Source organism: Peromyscus eremicus, chromosome 4, assembly GCF_949786415.1.
Source record: "Peromyscus eremicus chromosome 4, PerEre_H2_v1, whole genome shotgun sequence".
Taxonomy (NCBI): Eukaryota; Metazoa; Chordata; class Mammalia; order Rodentia; family Cricetidae; genus Peromyscus; species Peromyscus eremicus.
This window is the reverse complement of record NC_081419.1, coordinates 96,115,388-96,142,456: the sequence shown is the minus strand read 5'-3', so window position 1 is coordinate 96,142,456 and position 27,069 is coordinate 96,115,388. Positions and strand designations below refer to the sequence as shown.

Below are 27,069 nucleotides of genomic sequence, written 5' to 3'. Positions count from 1 at the left end.
ACCCTGTCTCGAAAAACCAAAAAAAAAAAAAAAAAAAAAAAAAAAGTTAAAACAAGAAAGACATGTATACTGTTAGGCCAGATAAGCACAGCATTCAGTATACTTACATGGTAAGAGAATAAAGAGAAACATGGCCATCCTATTTGAATTACTCAGAAACTTCCTTAAAAGTCTTGTCAAGTCTTTTAATAATCCAAAGATCAGCATCCTAATACCTAATCTAGTTAATTCCATAACACACAGAGTTGTATACCTACTAAAGAGAGGCCAGAACAGCAAAAGGAAATTTTATGTGTTTGGTCCTTACTTCTTCCCAGTAACCTAGTAAGGTTTGGTTAGGTACTCTGTCCTGCCACTGAGGGTATGGGGTGTGGGGAAGCTTCTGGTACAGGTTCACTGATGGTGGTCCACCACTCCAGAGTGACTGAGACACTTTCCCTATGACCTCACACTGGCCCCTGCAGGAACTGTTGCCATATCCCTGGAAGGGATGGCTGCTTTTAACAATATGGAAACTCAGGCCTGGAGACATAGTGATGTGTTCAAGTTTTGAATGGTAGAGGATCAAGCCTCCATTTCCCCAAATGATCTGAAGTCAGTTAGGACACTACGGCCCCACCCTCAGCAGCCCCTGGGGGTTTCCCCTCACATTGGTCATAACCTGGAACCCATAAGATTTCCTAGTTTCAGTATCAATGTGTGTACACAGGCTGTGGAGATGGCACAGTTGATAAAATGCTTTCATGTAAGCATGGGGATATGAGTAGTTCCACATGTAGCATACATGTTCAAAGCCGAGTGGAGCCGTGAGGCTCTGTAATCTCAAAGCTGGGGAGATGAAGGTAAGACGGATCCCTGGAGTCTGCTGGCCAGCCAGCCTAGTCAAACCATGAGCTCCAGGGACAGTGAGAGGTAGTGTCTCAAAAAGTAAGGTGGAGAGTAATTTTTCCAGAACTGAGAAGAGGCCCACAAGTGAGGCCCTGGGTGCCAAGGGGCTCATGTGGATTGGTAGCTTGTGGGTCCAGTAATCATGAGCCTGTAGGATTAGGCAGGACTCACGGAGTTTCAGTATTACCCACAGAAGCCTGGGCTGACCCATGGGAGGTGTACTTCCACCATGCCTCAGGGATTCTGGATTCACTACCCCCAAAGGCCCATTTTCTCCCCATAGTTCCCCCCTCACAATGAGTGGATTGATGTACCCTTACCCTTTCTAGGTTGTGCCTCTGCCTTCAGCTTTATGTGGAGTACTGGAAGACCAGTCACTGACCACACCAGGGCAGTGATGAGCCCAACCTGTCTGCACCCATCTCTGGGCTTCTGCAAACCCCTTAGGATCACACTGCAAGCCTGAGACACAGAGCAAGGTGATATCCATAATGCAGGTATTTCCACATAAAGTCCCTCCCCCCATCCAACCTGGGCCATTCTCTGTCCCTCAAGCCACCCCTTCACCCAGGACCTGAACCAAAACTGGAGAAAGCCCCTTACAGTTAATTCTGAGATACTTCCCATGGGGTCTTTCTCCCCAGGAAACAATGTATCAGTACATGAGGGGACCTCAAGATTGTCCAGAAAGACCCTTCAGATAGCAAAGGAGGAAGTGGAGGCTGACTGGAAACAGAAGTGACTTGGTGTCATAGTGACCGGTGGCGGGCCCAGGATTTAGACATCCCTATCAGTCCTATAACAAATCCTCTACGATACGCTGCCTCTCAGAGGCTGCATGAGTCCAAGAAACAAGCCGTTCCTCTGGTTGGAGGATTCACCAAGAAGTCCCATGGTGCTAACACCAATTACATCCTTGCCCACTATCAGGTGCCAGACAGGAAAAGAACTCAGTGTCTGACTCAGCTAGGGCTTTTAAAGCTGGGAGTGAGGGGCAGAGGCTGTGAAGGCCGGGTGGGGGTTGGGTGGGGTGGGGTGGGGCTGGGCAACACCAGTGTAGCAACAGCTGTGCAGGGGAAGCATCCACTGGTGTCCGGGGAGCATACCCCACCAGCTGTGTCCTCCCAAGGCTGCTGTACCGCAGCCCCTTTCCAAGCACGGTTCCTCCCTTAGCCTGTGGAGTTGGCATGTGCAGGGGCCAGAGAACTGTCGGCCACCAGGGGTGTAGCCCTTGACTGGGCCTCGCCATCTGTAGCTGGGCATAGCCTCTGTCCCAGCTGCCTTCCTGAGCATTGCTTCCCTGTCTTGGTTTCTGAACTTTGAGCCTAATCTGACATCACGAAAACAGAGACAGTTCTGAGGAAAAGGCGAATGTCAACAGATCCTGTGTGTTTCCCCTGCTCTTGACCTCTGGCTTCACTACCCCAGCATGCCTCCTTTATGCAAAAGGAGGCGGCAAGATTGTGCTGCACCAGAGAGGCTGGGAAGAGATAGCCGGGAAGGGAGTGGCTGGAGCCAGCCTGCCAGCCTCCGGGGGTCCTCTGAGCTGCCCTCCCCCCCCCCCCCCCCCCCCCCCCCGTCTGGGTTAGGGTCACCTGCAGGGTCCTCTTCTCAGCTCTCTATTCTTAACCCCACTCCACCCTACCCCAGTACTGGGAGTGCCAACTGGGTGGGGTCCTCCATGTTGACTGAATGCAGGCCCTCCCTGGTGAGAGCACACAGAAGCCGCTGGGCCTTCCAATGCTGGGGAGCGTCAGGGAAATTCAGATTCTTGGTTCCGGGACTGATTCACTGAGATAGTCAACAATGAGTACCTGTGGAGGTGGAGGGAATGAATTCCCATCTTCTGCAGCCTCTGGATAAAGATGTAGAAGGAAACCCCAGACAACTCAGTGATGCTTCGCCATGCTTGTGGCTCACTGAACAGCCCACCCCAGCCTCTCTACTCCTGGCATGTGTGTGGCAAGCCATAGCTTGAGAGCTGAGGGGTGGACATGAACATAGGAAGGATCCTCTGAGCTGCTATCTTGGGGTTTTGTTGCTTTTGTTTAAAACACACTCGATGTAAACTAGGCTGACCTTAAACATGATCCTACCTCAGCACTCCAAGTGCTGGAACTACAGGCAAGCACCACCACGTCACTTCTGAATTACGGTCGTGATCAGCCACCCACTCTTCACAGTTCTAAGGGCGTCATAAAGCCCAAGTGAAGCTGGAAAACGGAAGTGCCAAGACCAGCTTAGAAGACCTACCGCAAGTGCAATTTTAGGCAAAGTGACACATCTTTGTTCTCCATGGCTCTACCTGTCTGGCCTTTCAGTGGCCCCCCTTTCACTGGGACACAACCAGAAGAAAACTGGTTAACTGTAAATTTAACAGAGAAATCTGTCCCTGCCTAAGGCATCTGAGAGGTCTTCCAAGGTGAGGGGCTTTTCTCGTTCCTACCAGAGGAACTCTGGGCATCCCCATATTGGAAGGACTCTTCACAGAAGGCAAGTAATAAGTCTGGTGCTAACTGAATAGGACAGAGAGAAGGAAGAGCAAGCCAGTAGGCGTGTGAAGCTGCTGAGTGTGTGTGGACAGAAGTCTTGTGAACGTGCCTCCTGCATGGGGGGGAAGAGAAGAAATGGGTTTTGCTACTTTGCCTGAATTACTTTCTCTACCTGCAAGATATTCATTACACACTTGCCACTTACGTTTCTAGCAGTTTGTGAGATTACATTTAGTACAGAAAATGTCCCCTGCCAAAGCTTTGTGATTCTTCCTTGTGTGAACCGGGCAGCCCAAGTCTACTCCCTAAACAAGCATCAACCACAGCAGGAGTCCGACACCAGCGACAGAATTTATTTTGCAAAGCTCAGTTATTGGCCACGATCTTCTCCAGCAGATTCTTTTCAGCCATTCTCTACCTGCAGCCGAAGAGGTGGGTTAAAGTCTGTAGCCCAAGTTACATCACTGCTACTCTTAATTATTTTAAGATCACAAAGGGTGTGATTTGAACCCAAATCTTATATAGAAAAGCCCTGGGATGAAAAATTCTGTGGTGTCCACCCAACAGATGCCACCAGCCTTACCCAGCTATGAGAAGGGGACATTTTCAGATAGCCAGAACTGAGTGGAATGGGGTAATAATTGCCTGTGAGTGAGCATGGGAACACAAGCCCTCTAGTACTAATTAGGCAGGATTTAAGATCTTCAGGTGGAAGGCTCCTGGTTGCCTAGCAACTGACACTCCTCCTTACTGTGAAGGAGCAGTGTTGGGAAGGTGGTCTTCCATTTACAAATGTAATGACTGAATTCTTAGGCGTTGAGGAAGAGGTGGTCCTTGGGCAGAGGTGAGTGCCCTTACTTCCACATTTAGGGAATGTAAGCTAGTGCACCTCATACGGGATTTGCTTCGTTCTTTGGATTGGTTTTTATCCTGGATCCAGAAGGCGAGTTTCACTCCTTATTCCCCTTTTATCATCAAACCAAATGAAGCTTGGCTTGACAAACACCATTCTCTGAACTACAACAGATGACAACCATTCATCCAGACCAAAGGATCAGCTATGGGGCCACTTCCATCTTAACAAAGTCCTTTCTTCCTGAGTCAGCCCCATCCCCTGGCCAGTCACAGTGGAACAAGGACTTCAGGGGTTTTATGTCCTCACCAAAGAAGGTACCAGAGGAAGAGGGAAGGAAGCTCCCAGCACTGCCAAACTCTGCTCTCTCTGCTAGACTTTCCTCAATACAAGCATCTCATTCTGGCTACAAGGTCCCCCAGAGTGTCCCTACTTCTGTCTTTAAGGCACACCAACTCCCCTAAGGCTCTCTGCTTATTATGAGTTAATTATTTTTACCATTCAAAAGGAAGTTCTGCATCCAGGGCTTCCCCTTCCCCGCCATTAGCCCTTAGATGCTGAGAGGGTAGGCTGAGGGCACAGACGAATTCACATTAGGGGTTCTGGTCATTGGGGTCACACTTGATCATAACTTTCAGCCCCAATCCCTTTTTGGAGGTTTCAAAGGCTTCTACAGCCTTCTCCAGAGGAAATCGATGGGTAACTAAAGGCTTCACATTCAAGGCCTTCGATGCAAGCATGGAAATCGCCATCGGCCACCTGCAAGAGATCATAAGCATTTTGTTAACCTTCAGGGGCAAAGCCCAGGTCCCAGAAACTGCTCGGCCGGCCGTGTTTATCTCTAGCATGGCCCTTCTGCAAGGTCAGCTTCACAGAGTGACGAGGGCCTGCAGCTGTAACCTGCAGGTACAGAGGCTGTTCTCAGTCGCCCTAGCCAAGCCTCCATCCCCTGGCTTTGCAGTCTGTGCCATGAAACCTTGAGGTTCACTAGCATGAAGGACTGAGCTATACTGCAGAGGCCAGAGTGAAAAGGCAGGAAACGTCAGGGAGGTAGCCTGGGAAAGGTCAGGATAACGAGTTTGCACAGATTAGCAGCCCAGCCTGGCAAAGTTTAATGCAAAGTGGGTGCTCTGCTGAGGCCATGGAACTATAAGCTGGTTGTAAGAGGCATCACTGTGCTCCAGACAGAGCATCCTTGCTGCATACAGTGGGGAGCAGTAGGATATGGGGAGGGTGGGTGAAAAGCGGCTCTCCCCCAAGACAGACTCCTTATTCCCTTTAAAAGAGAGGAAGGGAAGTCTGGCTACTTAAGGATATGAAAGGAGGAGAGATTAGGTGATGAGTGGCAGATCCAAAATCCCCCTCCCTGTCTGATCCTCCCTCTGAGGAATAAGTACATGTTCTCTCTTAGCAGCCCTATCATATCGTGTGCTGGCAGTGTGGTCAGGGAGTGCCCCTCATGAATAAACATGCAGAGACTCCTGGTCTCAGAGGCTGCATAGGACCTGCCTTGGCCATGCTGGCTGTTGATCACTTTGGCTCACCCTCAGCATACTCACGTGTTGCAGTATCGAAACACGCCCTTGATATCCACCTCCCGCACAGATGCATGCATTAGGGGTAAATTGACCATCTCAGAGCCCATTCCCACAATCACCAAGGTCCCACCAGAGTGTGTGGCCTAAGGAAGAAATAAGAACAAGAGAACTCAGGATATACAGGAGGTCCAGAGGGTGGGATTCTTGCTACACTACCAAACTCTTCAACATGCCACCCAACCCAACAGGGCATCCAGAAATGTAAGGGTGACTAAAGAAGAATCAGAGACACCAGGAACCGTCAGTATCGGCTGGGCATGATGGCATATACCCATAATGGCAGCATGCAGGGGGCTAATGCAGGGGGGTTGCTGAGAGTTCAAGACCAGTGTGGGCTACAGAGTGAGGGCCAAGTCAGTCAGAGCTACAGAATGAGATCCCACAACTCAAAAACTCAAAATGAAAATAAATAAGGAACTCCCTCTGAGCTCATCAGTAGTGAGAACACTGCAGCTACTGCACAGATAGGCCGTGAATTCTGTGATTTAAAAACAGCTTCACCCACGAAGGCAGGCAGGAACCACTTCGTTCTTCACCTCAATGGTACTGGGCATAACGGATCTGTCGTCCTTAAATAGTTGTCTGGAAATCCAGTGCTTTGCTAATGTCAAGAAACAGACTCCAGTGGAAGCATGGCAGAGGAGGGAGACTATCTCCTGGCAATGTCTATGCAACCCTGTGTAAGTACAACGCTGGCCCTGTGGTACCCTGTGTTCCCTGCTGGGAGAAGCAGGAGAATGGGCAATTCAGTCCTGCCAAACTTCTGTGATCGTCAGACATGGCAGCAGCACTTACCCCAGGACAGTTCTGAGAGCTACAAAAAAGAGCTACAGGAAGGCCCACAGCCAGCCCTTCTGAGGGGAGGGGTGAGAGAAAAATGCCATGGAGAGAGGCCTGCAGTGCCCAGATGAGAGGTGTACTCCAGCCTGCAGCACTGTGAGGCGACTCCTGGTGTTAAGACCTCTGAGCAGCCGACCCTGGACTTGGCCTTTCAGCTAGCACCTCATGGGTAACATCCCAATGCTTGGTACTAGTGTGTACTCAACGTTCAGCTGTTTCACGCTTTCACTGAAGTGCAGAATCACTTACAAACTACCCAGGAATATGGGTGTAATGGAAAAAAACATCACTGTCCCCACTGGAGATGGGCGAGAAGTCAAAGCCGTGAGTTGAGTCACCGTAAACTCTTGATTAACAACTTTTCCAGGAAAATGGTTTCCCCCTTAGGAGTTGCCCTCCCTGACAATGAGGAGGAACCTGCTGGCTATTCCAAGTAGCAGGGGTCAGCAGTATGCTGGCTATAGGCCAAGGAATGCCTTGAAATACCTAGGCCATAGGTCAAGAAATTACTTGACTACTCTGGGTGTGGTCAATATACCAAGAGACACCATCAGTTCTACCCAAGGACATTGACCAGGTCGCACAAACAGCACCCAGTCACCTCCCAGGAAGGTGATGCTCAGATGTGTCCATATTTGGTGCTACTGCCTGCTGCACTCATTGGCAGTGTGGCCTACCTTTACAGTCCCTGTCATGCATGATGGCTCCGTAACCATGTCAGAAGATACATTGCTTCATGCCTAGGGAGTACCTCAGATCACATTCACCTCTATACCATCCTCAGGTAGCCTGGCAATTGGCCTACACTACCAACTACTAGGGGTGACATCTGTTCCCAAATATCAGGGCAGAAGAGAAGGACAGTCACAGCCATTAAGTTTCATTGCCTCTCTGTGGTGTGGTATCACTGACCAGCTAGCCACCTGAAGATAGTAGACATACCTGTCATAACCTGCAATGTGTCTAACACAAAGCCTGGCACCCAGGAGGTCCCCAAGACACACTGTGAGTCTGCAGTTCGATTTGCCCTTCCCCACATGGAGACCATTGCCTATGACAGTGGAACAGAAGGCTGGTTGACTCTAGCAGAAAGTCAGGACAGGACCAAGTGGCACTTGCTCATCCCTCCTGCCACCTCCTTGCCCTCTGTGACACTAAGCACCTGGACAGGAGGAAACATACAGCTCTGCAAGTGTCCCAGGCCTGAGGGTGTGCCATAGGTAGAGATATTCCTTCCTGGAATATCTCACGTGCTGCAAAGTGCCCTAGGCATGAACTAGCTATGACTCAGAAGGGAAGGAGAAGCCCATGGCCCTGTGAGGAAGCAGTCTAGGAGGCAGAGGCAGGAGCTCCTCCCAGCTCAGGCCCTCCCATCCTGGTACAGCTGCTTGTTCAATCCTTCCCAGCCTGTGGGTAAGGCTTAAGTAATGGGGTTTGGCAGGGCTAGGATTGACTCTTGATCCTGACTCCTAACCCGAGGAATTGGAAGCAAGTTCCCAAGACTCTGTCAACTAAAGTGTTAACTGAATTCAGAAGTAAGGTGCAGAGGCATCATACCCACAGAGTGCCCAGCAGAGGACTGGCACACAGGAGGGCTTGTGCTTCCTCCTTTCCTTGTACTTTGCTCTGTCAAGGCCACACCCTCCCCACCAACTCCCTCTCTGTTTCCCATAAGTTGCTGGAGGGGTGAAACCTTGTGGGGCAGCTTATCTGTTCCTACTTCGGGAAGACAGCACCCCATTCACCAGCTTCGGCCTTGAAAATTCACCTCACCTTGGTGACAAACTGAATTACTAGCTCTTGTTTAGTATCAATGACTCAAAGACTAGTTTTCCTCAATAAAACAATATAGTTATCTCCTACTCTACTAACGCATGATTCCCTGTTTGTCCCACTGATGGTTTCGTCAAGAGCACTGCTTTACAGGTACTGGCACGATGCTAAGGGCAACCCCATCCTGAAGGGGCATGCATGTCTGCTTTTCACAGGTGAACCCCATTATGACTCAATGAAGCCTCAAGGCAAGTCCACACAAAAGGTAAGAAAACGAGGTGCTGAGGGGTTAGCTGTTTGGGGGTCACACAGCAGCCTGACGGAACTTACCGCTGCTCTCTGTACTACTCTGTACCACCCCTGCCCCCAAGCTGCAGGCCAGTGAGCTGCCCTCAGCTCACTCACATAGATGCCCGTCTGGATGGAGGATTCCGCTCCTGTGCATTCAATAGTGACTTCCGGCTTGCTCCCTAGCATACTTTCCACTCTACTGGCAACTTCCAGAGGAGATTCTTTGGCAATCTGGAGGGTGAAATCAGCTCCAACTTCCTTGGCTTTGGCCAACCGAGAGGAAGATAGGTCTAAAAGGAAGCATGAGTTACTTTAAATACAGAAGCCGGATAAGTGACTAGGAAGAAAGGAAAATGGAGGTAGAGATCTGACGCAGCAGTCTCCAGTGCAAGAGGTGGAGCTGCTGAGCTCAGCACACCCCCACCCTCACACGTTGTCCGCTACGTGCTGCACGGGTACACTCATGCAGATACCCTTTCCTTATGCAAAACACCCCTACACAACACCACACACACACACACACACACACACACACACACACACACACACCCCATCTTTGCCTTCTAAATTAAGTCAGACAGACCAAAGGCTGAGCCTCCTCTTAGCACTAAGAGGGCAGTGTGAGGCCCATACATAAGGAGCCACATTCTCCTCTATCTTCTCTTTCACAAAGGAGACTTCTCCTCAGCCCTGAGCTGGTCATTCCTGGACAGGCTTTCCAGCTCTAGAACCCAGGGGACAGGAAGTAGAAGTTCTCCAGCCACCAGTACTTCAGGAAGTGTGGTGGTTTGTCCCCTGAAGGTTCACACAAAGGTTTGGCCTCCAGTGTGGAGTTCTGAGGTGGTACAACCTCTAAGAGGTGGGACTGGGAGTTAGGAAACCAGAGTGCCAAGCTTGAAAGAGACCCCTCTTACCAGTCACCAACACCTGAGCAGCTCCCATTGCTTTGGCCACAAGCAAAGTGACTATCCCAACGGGCCCTAGACAAGGCAGAGAATGGAGACTGCATGTTACTAAACATCAACTTTCCTCCTGCCTGAGCCCTGGACAGGGGCTAGGTTTTGTACGCGTGCGTGCGTGCGTGCGTGCATGTGTGCATTGCTAGTGTCTATCCAAGTGCCTGGCACACAATAAGATTTGTAAAGCTGTGTGTGAATGCAGATGTGAATAAGTGGATGAAGGCTTGTTCTTTTCATGAAACACATTCCTAGCAGTAAGTTCTGCTTGATCCCTCACACCTCAGAGCTAGAAACCCTTCCCTTTCTCTTAGGCTCTGCTGGAGAGAATCTCAAAGAGCCAGAAACTATGAATCAGAAGATCTGGACGTGTTTCCCTGACCTGACTTCAGGAGAACACACCACTCCTCCCCAGGGAGAATCACACTCTTCCCTGACACCCCGAGCACTCCTCTTTCGTGAGGTGGGTCCCTGGGTTGACCCACCCACTTCCACGGTATTTGCTTGCTAGATGGCACTGTGGATTTACTATAAAACAAAGTCCCACAGAATGAGACAACGGGAATACTTAGTTTGCTTTTTTGCTGCACTCCCTTGAAAGCAACGTTGTCGTGTTTCCCCCTAGAAAGCAACACACTGGAAAACAATACCTGAAGTGTCCAAAGTGGGTGACCAGTTACATGTTCTACAGAAAGGGTTACTACACAGCTTTCAAAATTATGTTACAACTCTGCAGCCATTGACACAAATCTGTTTACAGAATCATGATTTTCTTATTGCATTCATTTACTATAGTGTGCACATATACATGTGTGCAAGCATGTTCATGTATCATGGTACATGTGTGGAGGTCAGAAGACAACATGCAAAATTCAGTTCTCTCCTTTCTTCATGTGGGTCCCAAGAATTGAGCTTAGGTCATCAGATTTGGTGGTGGGTGCCTCTACCAGCTGAACCATCTTGATATCCCAGGTTTTCTGTTTTTGTTTTTAAGGGAGTGTACTACTCCATGGCATAAAGCCTGTAACTCCAGCACTCAGGAGGCTGAGGCAGGATTGTAAGTTCAGGGCTATCCTGAGCTACATAGCAAGATTCTGTTTTTAAGTCTTAAGTTACACAAAAGACCTAGCCAGGGGTGACGGCACACACCCACTATTCCAGCATTTAGGCAGCTGGAGCTCCCCAAGTTAGAAGCCAATCTGGCTACCCAGAGAGACCTTGGCCCAAAACAAGCAAAACAAACCACAAAACTAAAGCTAACTGATTCTGCACCAAAATATTAACAGTGGTTCTCTCGGGCTCGTGAGTATCTGTGCGTGCGTGCGTGCGTGCGTGCGTGCGTGCGCACGTGTGTGTTGTCTGGGTTACTAGCAATTAAAAACCCAGAATGATTTGGTCTGAGGCCTCTGGGGTTTGTTCCAAGTGGCCCGAAGCAGGAGATGGGAGAAGACAGAAAGCTGGAACCCCTAGTCAGTGGCTGGACCCCCTCCTTCTGTGAACAGAGCCTACCTACTTCCTTTGCCTAGTGGGCAAGACTATCATTTCTCTAGTGTGACTTACAAGTTCCAAAGGTTACTCTTTACTTTACTACCCCAAATATTATCCTAGTTTTATCAAGGGTTCAAAATTTATTGCAAGCTTTATTTATTATTTAAATGGATAGAGGGTTATATTCCCTATGAAATCTGTTAGTTACTACTGTGCTTGCAGACATTTTATTTACTTATCTGTCTGTTTGGGCTTTTTGAAATAGGGTCTCACTGTGTGTGTAGCCAAGACTGGCCTGGAATACACAGAAATTCTCCTGTCTCAGCCTCCTTGTGCAGAGATACAGATGTGTGCCACTACATCCACTTCAGATACTTTTATTTATTTAGTCAAGTGCTGATCACTGAATGAGACACTGTAACCTTCTCCTACCCAGAAAGTGTCTAGAATCAAACCCAGCTCCCGGAGAAGGAATGAGATGGGGATTTTCCACATGCCCAGCCTGTGAACCCACAGCCAGGGGCTCTGTTTCTTACCAGCTCCACACACAAGGACCTTTTTCCCCAGAGAAACAGAACCTCGACGGCAGGCATAGATCCCCACAGAGAGAGGCTCTATCAGGGCCCCTTCTTCAAAGGTGACATTGTCAGGAAGCCTGAGGAGTAATCCAACATACACAATTAGGGTCTCTGACTTTACTAGGGTACTGATGATGCTATTAACACTACATGACCACAGTAGTGTATTAACACTATAACCCTGTCACTGGTACTCCACTGCATTGACAACAGCTGACATTTGAGCACTGACTAACGCGTACACTTGGCATGCGTTCGCTCACAACACCGTCGGAACAGTTCAGCAGTACTTGCTTACCCCAGTCTACTGAGAAAGAAATTAGGCTGCTTCAAGAGTTAAATGGCTTATCTGAGAAGTTCAAAGAGAGGGCTCAAAGCGTTTGAAGTAGAAGCAGATATGTTTGCTTCCAAAAGCCACGCCATTCTGCCCCAGGAAAGTAATTTTCTTTGGCAAAATCCCTTCAGAGTTCAGTGACAACATCATGGTTTCTGGTGATTTTTTTTTCCGTGCTGGGGACTGAATCCCATACCTGCACATAAACACTGATCCACACTATGTGTTTTTCTAACATGCCTCCCAAGCTAAGGTACAGTATGGTTGTCATGAACCAATGAAAGCTCACTCAACAAACGCTTAACATAACCACACTCTGGCATTTCAGCCTCTGGACTTTTCAGCACGTCTGGTTTCACTCTGGCAGTCCCTACTGTCAGAGCTTTGCCGAGCGGTGACTTAAGTGTGAGACCCTCTCCGCTATCGCCCCCATCATATATTCCAGAAGCACATCTGGTGACAGCAGCTGCCTGGCTGCCCCATGACTGGCTGAGATGGGGCAGGAACTGTCCCACAACGCTGACTTAACAATGTGGCCCCTTCACCACTAGGTCCTTGGTTTTCTCTTCTGAGCCCACTGGCATCTCAACTGCATCCACAATCCCGCTGGTGACAGTGAGTGTGTGTGGGAGGCCTGGCAGGCTAGAATGCTTTCCCACCCATCCTCTCATCTAACCCTGTCAGGCAGGCAGGACAGGCTATTTTCACCTTGACTCTTCAGTGACAAGTTTGCAAGGTTGGTCCCCAGCAAGACTCAAGCCGTGGAGTCCTGATTGCCCTCCTATGGCCCACATCAGATGCCTCTTGGCAAGTGTCGCTCTGGGGCTATTTTATTCCTGCTGGCTCCTTGCTATCCAATGTTTATTTAGTTCCCAGCAACACTTACAAACATGGGAACCTACAAGTTCCCCAAAGAAATGAATGTGTTCACCCCCACACCCTCTTGTCACTGTTCTAGGACCTTACAGAATGAACTGCAAGGCCTCTGCTTCTCTCCCGTCATGCCCCACAGTCTAAGCCATACTCTGCTCATGCTATGGCACATTCTGTCTAAGAGGAAAACATGAAACAAGGAAGATTCCTAAACTCTCAGGGACCGCCCCCTTTCCACACACAAACACACACTCTCAAGACACAACATCCTGTCCCTCTACATTCTCCTACAGAGCCAGGGCTGGTTCTAAGCTGAGTGCTCCTCTTTCCCTCTTTGACCTCTCTGTAGAATAAGAACCCCACAAAGAAAAGAGGCTGGAGTGAGACAGGAGTGAGGGACCACGGTCTGAGTGTCATGACAGTCAGGTGCTGCCTCCTCACACTTGCACCAGGCTGAGGGCAAGGCTCCAGGCATGCCGGCAGAAGACCAGGGGTCTGAGAACAGTCCTCTACCATTGACCAAGGGTTGGGGATCGGAGGACTATGGGTTTCGTGGACCTGGGCCTTTTGTAACTTACAAACCCCAGGGGACAGGCAACTTGGGGGTTTTTACAACAGTGTTCAGGGAACAGATAAAAGGGTAAAGAATGGTCAAGAATCCAAGGAGGAAGATAAATACCAGAAGATATGGGGTAGGAAATGCAGAGGCAGTGGTAGTGTAGGAATCCTCAGAAACAATCAAAGAGAAAGGCTAGGGCAGCGCCACACTGGGAAGAGGCAGAAGGAAGCTTTGAGGAAAGGCAGAGATACATGGCCCCTAGAAATTCCCCTCAGATCTGCCATGACCACTGATAACCAGTATATCATTCACCACCACACCCCATCTTACAAACTACCACCATGCCCATCCAGCCAAGCCTCCCTTCTCAGGCCTGAATCTGGACCTCCATCCTCAGACCACAAGAGGCCTTAGTGTCATCACCGAGCACCTGCCATGTGCCATGTGAAACACTTGGTATACTCTTCTCATTGAATTCTTCGGCTATTCTGGTGAGGAAGATACTATCATGATGTCCATTTTACAGGCAAAGACCTTGGTCAAGGTCATACAGTAAACAAAATGGCGGAGACTCGTGTTCAGTCTTGCCTTCCATAAAAGGAGGTTTGAGGCTTACTTGGCAAAGGACCCAGAAAAAGATGGCTGATTCAGGAATCCCCTGCTGAAAGACATACCCCACCCACACAGCCCGCTTTCTCCCAGCACAGTCTCAGGGGTTGGCCTCAGTCATTACCACAAGGTCTCTAGCCTATGTCTCTTCTCTAAGTTTGCCAGGAATACTAGAAAATCTCAGATCTAGCCAGCTGTGGGGTGCCTGTCTGCAACCTAGCAACTTGGGCAGCAGCAGCAGAAGGATTGCTATGTGTTTAATGTCGGCCGAGACTATATAGTAAATTACAGGCTAGCCTAGACTACAAGTGAGAGCTTGTTGACAAGGAGGATGGGAGGGGGGGGAAGGGAGGAAGAGGAGGAAGAGGAGGATGAAGGACAGGAGGAGAAAGAGGAAGAGAAGAGGAGAAAGAGGAGGAGGAGGAGGAGGAGGAAGAAACCAAGACAAAAAGTGAAAAAATTAAAGCTGGGTGGTGGCGCACGCCTTTAATCCCAGCACTTGGGAGGCAGAGCCAGGAAGATCTCTGTGAGTCAAGGCCAGCCTGGTCTACAGAGTGAGATTCAGGACAGGCACCAAAACTACACAGAGAAACCCTGTATTGAAAAACAAACAAACAAACAAAAAGCTGGAAAAACAGAACAAGAAACCCCTCTCAATTAGATCTGTTAGACCTGGTATCCCTGAGCTTGGCACCTTTAGCCTCCGTCACACAAGCCCCCACACTGGCTGAGCTGCCTTGGGATCAGGCTACACAGAAGGAAAGCACTTGGGTTGGTGAAGGGGGAACAGCACGCCAGCAGCCTAAGGCTCCATGGTGCACCATGTGGGACACTGTGTCTCTCAGATGTAGCTTCTCAACCCAAGAGTGTTCCAGGCAAAGGAAGGGCCGTTTGTACCCTGGCTGTGCTCTGTGCCTCAGTTCATTAGCTTTCTTCTGCTTCAGTTAGCCTGGCATACAACTGGAACAATGGTACTCATCCCATTGTTAGTCATCATTCATTAGGCATGTAAAGCACCAATTATATACAAACACATGTATGGAGTAATAACAGTGACTTTCCATGCAGTGCCTAATTTAGTCTTCTGCTGGTTAACAGAAACAAAGTCACAAGGAGGGACTGGACCTAGCATGCCAAGACTCATGCCCCTGGACCACACTCGGGCTCCTCAGTCAACCTCTGTAAGGTGTTGGAGTTGTTATTGGTGGTGGTTGATGCAGAGGTCTCTGTTGTTAGTCTCTCCTCTGTCTCTGTCTCTCTACCCTGCCCCCCACTCCCCACACACACGGGGTCTCCATATGTAACTCTGGCTGGCCTGAACTACCGACATAGACCAAGCCTGCCTCTGCCACCAGAGCGCTGGGACCTAAGGGGTGGGACACCACACCTAGCTACAGTTTTCCTCTGTGGCTGCCGTGGAAACCAGAGTGTAGGGTGAGGTATGGCAAGTTCTCTCCAGAATGGCTAGAGAAAGTGAGTGATTTGGGCGATGGTTTTCTATTACTGTCCTGGCAATGGGAAGATACACGGAAAGACCACTGTGAGTCAGACTGAGCCCAGGCAGGCTAGCTCCCCTCAGTGCCACCAAGAAGGGAAGGCCTGCCTTTAATGCCTTGCATTTGAAATGAGCTGGGCATGGTAGTGCACAAAGTGGGCAGTTGTCTGAGTTTGAGGTTAATTATCCTGATCTACCTATCTCTGAGTGTGAGGCCAGCCAGAACCACACAGTGCGACACACACACATACACACACACACACACACACACACACACACACACACACACACTCTCTCTCTCTCTCTCTCTCTCTCTCTCTCTCCTCTCTCTCTCTCTCTCTCTCTCTCTCTCCCCGGGGCAGTGTCACTTTAGGCACTAACTTGTAGCAGAAATCAGCACTGTGCTTGTAGAACCGACACAGGTTCCCGTCATCGGGGGGTGTGGCACAGAAGAAGATGGATGGAGTCAGGTTGTAACGGCCAATCTTGCAGAACTCATCTGTTTCTCGGGGAACACCAGGCTCGATGGCAACCCGATCACCTGGAAAGGGGAGTGAGACAGTGCCACATCTAAGAACAGAGCAGAACCTCACTCCTGCTGGGTCTGGTTCTGCTTTCCAACCTTTGAGAACAAGAGTGGGGGCAGAAACGCTACAAAGGCATGCCGGCTCACGGGCTGACACCAGATGTGAGAATTCCCTAAAGAGCGTTCCTTCTCTCCGGGAACCCTTAGAGACAAGCCCAACCTACTGGTGCCTTCTCTCTTCTCCTCTTCCCCTCCTCTCCCTGTCCCTCTCACCTCCCACCCTATCTCACTGAGATCTTCGGTCTCACTCTGTAAACCAGGCTGGCCTTCAACTCTCAGCAATCCTCCTGCCTCAGCTGAGTGCTGAGATAACAGAGGGAGCCACCACACCCAGCTCTCTCAGTGCTTACAGACAATCCAGCAAAGAGTCACTGAGAGCTGAGAGCCAGCCCCCTTCTCCACCTAGAGATTTAGCCTGTTTCATATTATGCCAGCCTGCCCTTGCTCCCCTGGGAAACACAGAACCAGCCCTATCTCTAAAGGGCAAACCCAGCAGGTCCTCCTATCTCAATTTACAAAGGGGGTATCTACTACACACAGGGGCAAACATTTTTTTCTCCACTTTGTAAAAAGATGAGGCAAGACCTCTACAAATAGAAGGGCTATCATGGGCGGAATGGGGGGAGGGGAAACTGTGATCAGAATGGATTGTATGAAAAAAGTTTTTCAATGAAAATCAAGAAGAGCTGTCATGGCCTGGCGTGCGCTTCCTCTGGTTTAAACGATAGCTAGGGGTCAGCTGTTGTGTGCCTGTGCTCAGAGGTCAGAGGGTGCTGGATCCCCCAGGACTGGAGTTACAGACAGTTCTGCGCTGCATGTGGGTGCTGGGAATTGAACCTGGGTTCTTTGGAAGAGCAGCCAGTGCTCTTAACTGCTGAGCCACTGACCCAGCCTCTCCATTTTTTCTAGTCAACTTCTAAGCAGACTGAAAATGCCCATTACCCTTCAGCCTGTCAATCATTTACTAGAATCCAATAATAGCTTATTCTTCTTTGTTTAAATGAAAATTTAGGTATAATGGCCACACAAGTCTTAAGTGGAGCATTAGGTGAATTTGATAAGACACTTTTACCTGTGTGAGGAAAACTCCCCTCAAGACACAGACAGTGCCACTGCCTCAGGAACTTCGTCCCTATGCCCATTCCTAGTCGGCTCCCACACCAGCCCAAGACACCTGACATTTTGAGTTTGTTCACTATGGATTAGCCCTGCTCTTTACACAGCATTAAAAATGGGGGTCATGTAGTGTGTATTCTTTGCATCCGGCTTTTTCACTAAGTATGTTTTTAGGTTGGTACTTGTTATATATCAATAGTTTATTCCTTTTTTGTGGCCGAATGGTATTCCATCCTGTGAGTATAGCACAGAGAGCTCAACTATTCTCATTGATGGACAACTGGTTATTTCCTGTTTTCTAGATCCTTTTTTATGAGTATCATGACTCATCATTTAAATTGAAGAGTATCTTCAGATTAGTAAGTTGTCTGCTTCATATATACTTGCCAAAATGGGGTGGGGGTGGGGCTGGAGAGACAGTTCAGTGTTTTAAGAGCACTGGCTGCTCTTCTAGAGGACCCAGGTTTAATTCCCAGCACCCACATGGAGGTTCACAACCAACTGTACCTCCAGTTCCAGGTATCTGATGCCCTCTTCTGGCCTCCACAGGCACCAGGAGTGCACATGGTGCACAGACACACATGTAGACAAAATACCTATACACATAAAAATTTTTAAATTGAAAAAAATGTATAAAAAGCTTTATATTCTAAAAACACAAAGGATCCACAGAAACCCAGTGGCTTTTAAGATGTACCTCTCAACTTGTCTGACCCTTCCTCAGCTGTTCTCACCCTGTACATTTTTTGCCGCTCACAGAACAATACCCATCATTAAGGACAATATATTCAACTTGACATTCAAGATGGAGTTTACTACATTATCCCATTTTACCTTCTAGTTATTATTACATTATGCAATTCACATCTGTACAGTCTTTTTAAAGAGGGGCCGTGCATTTTAATTACCTCTACCAACTCCCCAGCGGAAGACACCTGCTCTGAGAATAGGTGTGTGAGAACCCAGACACATTATTTGACCTGTGTCATTTTACTGGTCTGATCCTCTTCACTAACTCAAAACAAAACTTTCTCAAATCTCAGATGACAGGCAGCTCACTGGTTCAAACATTCGTCCTTGAGCCAGATCGAACAGGGTGGCATTCCAGACAGCTCTGAGACTAGCCAGTGTGTGGCCCCGGGCAAGAACCACATTCCACTGTCTGCATCTATCAATAAAGCTAATAATTTGTACCTTGTGGTGCTGTCTCAATAATTAATTACATGCACTGGTGTTTAATGACCAGCAAGCCAATACACACAGGCTTTCTTCTTCCTTTTATAATTATTCTTGTCATATATCCAGCCCTAAGACCCAGAGCTATGAAGTTTCTTTAACCACCCGTGCTCACAATCAGTGTCCTTTCTTTGAACTCTGACTAGATACTTTTTTCCTCCAATTGTTGATGTTGTTGGCAGTTTTAATGTCTGGTCTCCCTAACTAGATCTATGAATCCAGAGCTCACTATTTTTTTTTTTTTTTTCATTTCTCAAAGTACCTGACCCAAGTCTGAACCCACTGTAGACACTGACTAAACACTTGCCAGAATTTAGAGAACCTGGTCCCACAGGTAGGGACCAGTCACTGGCTGGCTGCTGGAAGGTAAGAGCCTTCAACTTTGAGACAAGCCTGCATCACCACAGGCTTTTTCAACTTGCATTAACAATGAATGGAGGCCTTGACTTAAAGACTCTTAAATGGCCAGGCGGTGGTGGCGCACGCCTTTAATCTCAGCACTTGGGAGGCAGAGGCAGGTGGATCTCTGTTGTGAGTTCGAGGCCAGCCTGGTCTACAAAGTGAGTTCCAGGAAAGGCGCAAAGCTACACAGAGGAACCCTGTCTCGAAAAACCAAAAAAAAAAAAAAAAAGACTCTTAAATGATGCACATGTTTAACTTCTAAGTTTACCAATCCCTCTCTATGTCTGGTCTCAGAGACTAAGCAGTTTCACAGCACCTCTTGCCAAACCCCAGCCTACTCCAATTAACCTGAAGTCATTCCCAGGCCATGCAATGGCCTCATTAGCAAAGAAAAGTTGAGAACAGCTACCTATGCCAAGCTCGTTCAGACTTAATTCACTGTGTTGAGGGACAATGTAGTCTGCTGCAGCTCAGCATTCTGGGACAATCAAACCCAGGTTTTATTCGACTGCTGTTTTCCTAGCTATCTAATAAAAAAATCAAAGGCTATGTTATAGGCCCCAGGGAGAAACTTACCCCTGCTGTCATGCTAAATGAATGTGTTGTCAACTACCTGTTAAATATCTGTGCTTACACATAGATTAGTGCTGCCCTCAACCCTGGCCAGGAAGGTTCTCTCTGCAGTAGTCAGCAGTTAATGCAGAGCCTCATAACTGGTCAAAGTGATAAGAACAATTGACTCTTGAGTGTTCATCCCTAAATGGGACATCTACATCAACCCCACACTCCAAGGCTCAGGATCATTTTGGAAGATGTTGTTAAGGGAATGTAAGAGCCAGAGGAGGAGGAGGAGAGCTGTGCAATGCTATCTTCTGAACCTGGCATGGCTGTTCGTACTTACGAACTTACTGCAGCCATGGTTACCTGCACAATATCCATACAAGATCAAGCCTAAAAGATCAGTCAACATTCCAACAGGCAGTACTAACTGGACTCTGTTTTGTGTTAAGGCAAAGACTCAAGTGTGTGCAAGTTGGGAATTCCTGGATTCTGTGGCAAAAGTAGAAGGGATACATTATTTATATGCATGAAACTGTTAGAGAACAAAAAAATTCTATTAAAATAAAAAAAGAAGCTTTGGAATAAAAGACAAGTTAGTTGACTAGCTTAAAGGTTGGGGGTGAGGCTTAGCCTTGTTACAGCTAAACTATTCTCTGAGATAAAAATTAAGTGACTAGAAGCAGGAATGTCAATATTTCAAGGTCATCCTTGGCTACATAGCAAGATGGAAGCCAACTGGGCTATCTGAAAAGAAAATCAAGATCTTTCTAATTCAAAGATTCTAGGGCAGTGGTTCCCAACCCTCCTAATGCTGCTCATGCTGTGGGACTCCCAACCATAAAATTATTTTCTTTGAGCCGGGCGGTGGTAGCGCACGCCTTTAATCCCAGCACTCGGGAGGCAGAGCCAGGCGGATCTCTGTGAGCTCGAGGCCAGCCTGGGCTACCAAGTGAGTTCCAGGAAAGGCGCAAAGCTACACAGAGAAACCCTGTCTCGAAAAACCAAAAAAAAAAAAAAATTTTTCTTTGCTACACCATCACTGTAAATTTGCTACTGTTACGAATTGTAATGTAAATATATAATATGCAGGATATTTAATATGCAGCCCCCAGTTCCAGAACCATGGGTGTGTGGCTGGAATAGATCTATCATGGGAAAGCTGACTGTGCACTGTAAATTCCAAAACGCAGAAAACACATTCTCTCCCAACAGGGACAGACTTTCTTTGAATGCTCAGTGATTAAAGAGTATTCCTAGAGGAAACGCACTCACATCTGGAAATGATATAAGCCAGGCATGCTCATGCTTTTAATAATAGTACTTTGGAACCTAGGACAAAAGGATCACCTTGAATTAGAGGTTAGCCTGGGCTATAAAGAGTTCTTGGCCAACGTGGATTACAAAGTAAGGTCTGGGCTAGCCTGGGCTACAGAGTGAGACACTATCTCAAAAGTAAATGAATAATTAATTAACAGTAAAATAAAAAAGATCTTGATTCTTAGAATTCAGGAGCAGTTCGTGGCTTATATGATAGGAACACTTTCTCAACCCCCTTTTCTGATTTATTTCACATTTTCCATCTTTTTCAAAGGAGATAGGTCTAGATACGACATGTTGATCACATTCTCTACCACACATTATGACTAAGTACCTGCTTTCTGTCCCAAGTCTGTGTCCCCTCTGAGGTAGAAGGTAAGGTCCCTACATGCAGGGACCCAACCCTCTCGTCACTGCTGTACCTCCGTGCTTAGCAGAGGCCTGGTCCAGAGAAAGCATACACTGACATTAATACTGACCTGGTTTCAGATGTTTCACCATCTCTCCTACTTTTATGACGGTTCCAGAAGCTTCATGCCCAAGCACCATTGGCTTTTTCACAACAAAATCTCCAATTCGGCCATGCTGCCAGTAGTGAACGTCTGATCCGCAGATCCCCACAGAATGCATCTTTAGTAGCACCTCTAATTAGAGAGTTGAGGCAGAGAAAACACGTGAGGGAAAGGCAAGCCTTCCATCGCTCTCAGGAGCTTTAGCAATTTCCCCCTGGCCAGGGGAGAGAGCTGGGTTCTCAGAGTCAGGTACACATTGGGATTATGAAGGAAAACAAGCGAAGCAGAGAGCCGAAGAAAGCCCAGGAAAGCAGGACAGCTTGACAGAGCAAAGGAACCGAGTGTGATGGGTAAGTTTACACGTTGACTTGGCTGGGCTAGTGTACCCAGCTGTTGGGTCAAACACCCATGCAGATGTTGCTCACAAGGTGGGTTGTTGTGAGGGGTTTTATGGTACAACTAGCATTTAAACCAATATACTGTGAGTGGACCAGATTATCTTCCATAAAGCAGGCAGGCCTCATCCAATCAAGGAAAGGCCTTGTGAGCAAAGACTGAGTTGTTTTTTTGTTTTAGATTTAGTTATTTATTATGTATACAGCATATATGACTGCAGGCCAGAAGAGGGCACCAGATCTCATTACAGATGGTTGTGAGCCACCACGTGGTTGCTGGGAATTGAACTCAGGACCTCTGGAAGAGTAGTCAGTGCTCCTAACCTCTGAGATTTTCTGAAGGAGAAACTTTCCTAAGACTAGCACAGGAAGCTTTTCCTGAGTCTGCTGTCTTACGCTGCAAACCCAGAGCCTTCTAGACCATTCAATCACAGGAGCCAGTTGCTCAACATAAAATAAACTGCCCTCTTCTCCTACCCCACACCTCTGTGTATCTGCACATACATATACATCCATATCTTATTTGTTCTGTTTGCTTGGAGAGCCCTGACCAATCCTGCTGTAACAAGATATTCTGAGGAGGAAGCACTGTATCAGCCATTTAAAGAACAAACTGTTTTGCAGGAGATAACTGTTTCCAAACACTATGCTGAGCCTGACTCTTATCATCCTGAAAATCTCTCTGCTTGCCACTACATGATGAACTGCCATGTTAAGTTCCTCGTGTTCCTTGTTTTCTAGAAAGGTTCAGCTTTACTCAGCACTCTTGCAAGTTCAACTCACACTTCCTCTTTGAGGACTGGACCAAGTGAGGTCTGGTAGTACTGTTGTCAAATGTCTAAGTTTAAAACAATGATGCCTGGGCTTCTCAGCTCAAGTAGGTACCAAAGAATTCTGGGCTCTGTCTGACTGAGATGACCATATCATGAACACCTCCCTGGGGAAAAAAAACTTCATCTTCAAAAGACAAAGAGGCCCAAAAGCTCTGCTATGTACTCAGATGTCTTAGCTACCGCCCTTGGCACAAACCACCAGCAAATTCCCCCAGATGTGGCTCTGGAGAATGGTCTTTGCCTTTGCCTCTGGTTGAGCACTTAGGAATGGCAGGCTGAATTCTGAGATCAGAGTCAGAGAAAAATTACTGAAATCAGAAAAACTCTGAGCTTTCTCTATAGAAGTCCACTACTTGCAGAAAGAGATGAGATCTAACTTATTGGAACACTCCCTTTCCAACATACCTTCTCTCTTCCAATTCAACTAAAGCAAAAGACAAAAGAATGACAGTGGGCTGGGCCGGAGAGGGCCCTTCACAGCCCAGGGAAGGGCTTGGCCACCTCTGCAACCAAAGTCACCTTGTCGGGTACAGTGAGGCGAGGCCTCCTCCACTTCTCTGAATATGATATCTTCGTGAAAATGGTTAAGCCTTAAATTTGCATTGCTTGCTGAACACTGATAGAAACAGCTGTTCCTTATATCTTATCTCTATAAGTCAATAATGCAGCTGACTGAGTAGCAAAGCTCAGGAGTTACCAAGAAAGCTGGCTTCAATCTATGTCTACTCAGGATCTGTGCTTCTGGGTTGAAGTGTGGCAGGGTGGAAAGGGGTCCCAGGTCATCAAGAAGAGCAAAGGATCTGAGGGACTGAAGACCCTGACCATTGCCCCTAGCCTCACCCTGGATTCCTACAGACTATGAACTAGACTTTAGGACGGAAGAAATATACACTAGCCAACTGTTGACATGACCTCCCCAGGTCCAGATGCCACCAGGAAACCTGCATGACAGCTCAGCCCAGTGGGATCACCCACTAAGAGGCTGAGAAGTGGAGCAAAGGTGTTAAAAGCCCTGCCCTTACATGCTCAGTCACTTTCTGTATTTGATTGATTAAAGGAAGGGACAGGGCTTCCCACAGCCCCTCCCATCCCTACTGGACAGGTAGACAGTTCTGGGCTGGCCCTCTTGGGTGTGCTAACACAATGCTCCTTTGCTAACTACGAGATTTAGTTCTGTAGATTTCTAGAACCAGAATATGATTTGGCATCTAATCTGGTAGACAGGGTACTTGGTTGTTAGGTAAAAAGGGTTGGTTCTGCCTTTGGTCCACAGGCTTCACATCAAAACCCAGGGCAGCTCAGCAGTCTGCTATCTTTGTCTTTCTGTTCCTATCACTGATTCTTATACTTCATACAGTAGCCAAGATAAACCACTGTGGCCAATGGACAAAGAAGTAAACACATTAACCAGTAGGAAAGGAGGGGCAGGGGTCAATGCACACGCCTCCAAGGCCAACACCAGCGAGTACAATGTCAGGTCAGTTTCCCAAGGACCTACCATTTGGGCCTGGCTCAGGGATTGGGTAGTTCTCCTGAAATAAATAAAACCAAGAAAGTTGTTTAGTATACATAATGACTTAGCTCTACAAACATTTTTCCACTTTTAAAATATTCACCTGGAGTTGCACTTAATTATTTCTTAGAACACAAGTTCAAACCATACTCTGCTACCAGTGAGCACTGAAGGGACGCAGCAGACGGCAGGCAGAAGACCGGCCCTGCTCTGCACCATGCTGCTCAAAACAGAGCCACTGACCCAAAAAATGGCATGCACAATATATTCCAAATGCAACAGAAAACCACACCTGTGCCTAGTGACATCCCACAGAAAGGAACAAAGTTCTGAAGCTGGGTTCCCTCCCTGGAAAACTGCCAAAGCCCAATTCTAGATCAGAATGTCAAATCCTGAAGGAAGCTACTCTAGTTACTCAACACACCATCCCCTTTGGTGCTACTTGCCTGAAACTAAGAAAAACTGTGTGCTAGATGTGTCCCCATGCAGAAAGGGTGTCTGAGCTGCTCTGGTCTCTAGATTTGCCTTCCACACTGGATCTTTTCATCCTGGAAATCATGTTCTCAGATACAGATGTTTGGCCTGACATATTCCTACCAGGAAAGGAGGAGGATGTAAGCAGGGCTGACTGTATCTCTAGACAGGTGGGAGGGTGTCTACAACACTACTCCTTCCTCTTTACTTCAGTTTGGCAGATAGGTTACCCAGTCCTCTCTTCTAAACCTCCCATTTGGAGTTTCAGGAGCCCGAGGGAACACAAGGGCTCTGCATTTCAGTGCAAAAAGCAATCTGAGGTATTCTGATGTTCTTAGCTAGTATTAGAATTTGTGGGGCTGGAGAGATGGCTCAGAGCAGGGGCTGCTTTTCTAGAGGACCCAGGTTCAACTCCCAGCACCCACATGGCAGCTCACAACTGTAACTCCAGTTCCAGGGGATCACACATATATACATGCAGGCAAAACACCAATGCACATCAAACAAAAATAAAAAGGAATCACACAAAAAAATAGAACTTGTTTGCTGAACTTTTCTCCATGGTTACCTGGCCAGGGTAAAGTCAGGGTTGACAAGGAGGAAGGAGGCTGAGTGGGCAGCCCAGTGTTCACTTTATGAATTCTTTGTGGGTGGACCAGAAGCCAAGGAGAAGGCAATCTGACATGTTGACAGTGCCTGCCGCGGCCGGGACATTACTTTCTCAGCTTTGCCTTACCAAGAAGCCCAGAGTTTACAGAGGGGAAACCTGAGGTTAGGGAGTTACGGAACTTGGTCAAGATCCTATCACCATGCAGTGGTTAACCAGGGCTCAGGCCAGCTGTGTCTGACCCCTCTATCAGTTTCCATTGTACCTACTGTGGTCCCAAGGGAGAATGAGCTGTCAATCATGGGAGGTGACTGACAGGTAGGCCCCATGCACAGTATTCCGATGGGGGCTATGCTTATAGCTTTCCACCTTCCTGGCCAGTGAGATGGTTCAGCAGGTAAGAGTGCTTTCAGACAAGCCCAGCAACCTGAGTTCGATCCCTGGAACCCACATGGTAGAAGGAGAAAGCCAACTCCCACAGTTGTCCTCTGACTCCATACACCAGCCACATCACACACACACACACACACACACACACACACACACACAAATATTTTTTAAAAAGAAAAAAGGAAGGAAGGAAGGAAGGAAGGAAGGAAGGAAGGAAGGAAGGAAGAGCTTTTCAACCTTCCAAAAGTTTCCTGAGTTGCCTTTTTTAATTTTATGAAACAGGGTCTCCCTATGTACCCATGTACTGGAATCCATTATGTACCCCAGGCTAGCCTCAAACTCATGATTCTCTTGTCCCGGTGTCCTGCTAGGATTTGAGCTTGTACCCCCAGGCCTGGCTCAAGCCACTTGTTATAGGTGGCCTCACAGCATCAATCCACACTGACACCATCTAGAACTAAATGCTACTCAACACCACCATGCTCCTACTTCTTCAACACTAGGTACAGCCCAGCCCCAAACCCAGGTAGTAGCCTTCCCCACACAATGCTTCCATATATGGCCTAACTTCTTTCACTCACTTCAGACCACCAGTTTCTCCTGTGGAGAAAATTCAGCGCTACTTGAACTCCTCCAGAGGAAGAAAACCGATCCGTGTGCTAACGCTGCCCGGCAGGCAGAGAGCTCCACTGTCCCGCAGGCACCTGTGCTAAGTGCTTTACAGGCTTACCATGAGTACAGCCCAGGTGCCGCACAGCCTGAAGCCATTCCCCATAGGCTGAAGAGGAAGAACCGGGACAGTGGCTGCACAGGCTAAGGGCGGGTGACCATTACTGAGCCGGGCAGCACAAAAAGAGCCTCCTGTGAGGGGAAAGGTTCAAAGTACTTAAGGAACTTTTTGGTTTTTCTGGGGGACAGTGGTTGGTTTTCTGATGTTTTTTTTTTTTTTCTTCTCAGTAATTGAAAGGGGGAAATCTATAAATCACTGCCTTAGAACAAGTGTAGCCAAAGTCTTTCTCAAGGAAGTCGCCAGTCTCATGTTTGAAATTAACTAACGTTCTCATTGTTGTGTAAATTTGCATTTCTTAATATTATGTCAGGTGAAGTTTTCAACTTCAATTTCAGTGGCATTTAACAGCCGCTGATTTTGTTTCTAACTTGGAACCTTGCCCCACATCCCTACCGATGGCATCAGCAGGCAAATCCCTAGACACTGACACCCAATTCCACAGTCTTCCTATCTTTGCCTCCAGCTAGGGCAAGCTTCAACACCGGACCTGAATGGGGAAGTGTGAGATTTAAGCTCACCCTAACAGCTGGTACACCAAGTAAGCCCTGAGTCACTAGAGATTTACTTACTGCTGTAAAACCTTTCCACATGCAAAGATGCAGTGACTGTTCCAGACACTAGAGGGTGCTGTGCTGGTAGTCCGTTTACTGTCTAGCGGCAAAGGAGACTGAGAACTTCATTCTTCACACCACTCCCCTCTCCTCTCTAGC

At 47.8% G+C, this 27,069-nt stretch overlaps 1 protein-coding gene across 3 annotated transcripts in view; it reads right to left on the bottom strand.

Moving 5' to 3' along the window:
• Window positions 1-3,712: 3,712 nt before the first annotated feature.
• Sord (sorbitol dehydrogenase) overlaps window positions 3,713-27,069 on the bottom strand; it is a 32,948-nt gene continuing 9,591 nt past the window's right edge. For 2 of the 3 annotated variants that reach the window (XM_059261280.1, XM_059261281.1), the window contains 8 exons: window positions 24,084-24,117; window positions 21,325-21,489; window positions 16,009-16,168; window positions 11,716-11,834; window positions 9,650-9,715; window positions 8,850-9,025; window positions 5,793-5,914; window positions 3,713-4,992 (listed from right to left, as the gene is read on the bottom strand). In XM_059261280.1, the coding sequence (XP_059117263.1) occupies window positions 4,827-4,992; window positions 5,793-5,914; window positions 8,850-9,025; window positions 9,650-9,715; window positions 11,716-11,834; window positions 16,009-16,168; window positions 21,325-21,489; window positions 24,084-24,117 (1,008 nt within the window). In that variant the 3' untranslated portion in view covers window positions 3,713-4,826. Of the gene's footprint in view, window positions 4,993-5,792; window positions 5,915-8,849; window positions 9,026-9,649; window positions 9,716-11,715; window positions 11,835-16,008; window positions 16,169-17,836; window positions 17,926-21,324; window positions 21,490-24,083; window positions 24,118-27,069 lie in introns of those variants that run through there. The other variant, XM_059261282.1, reaches the window with a different exon arrangement.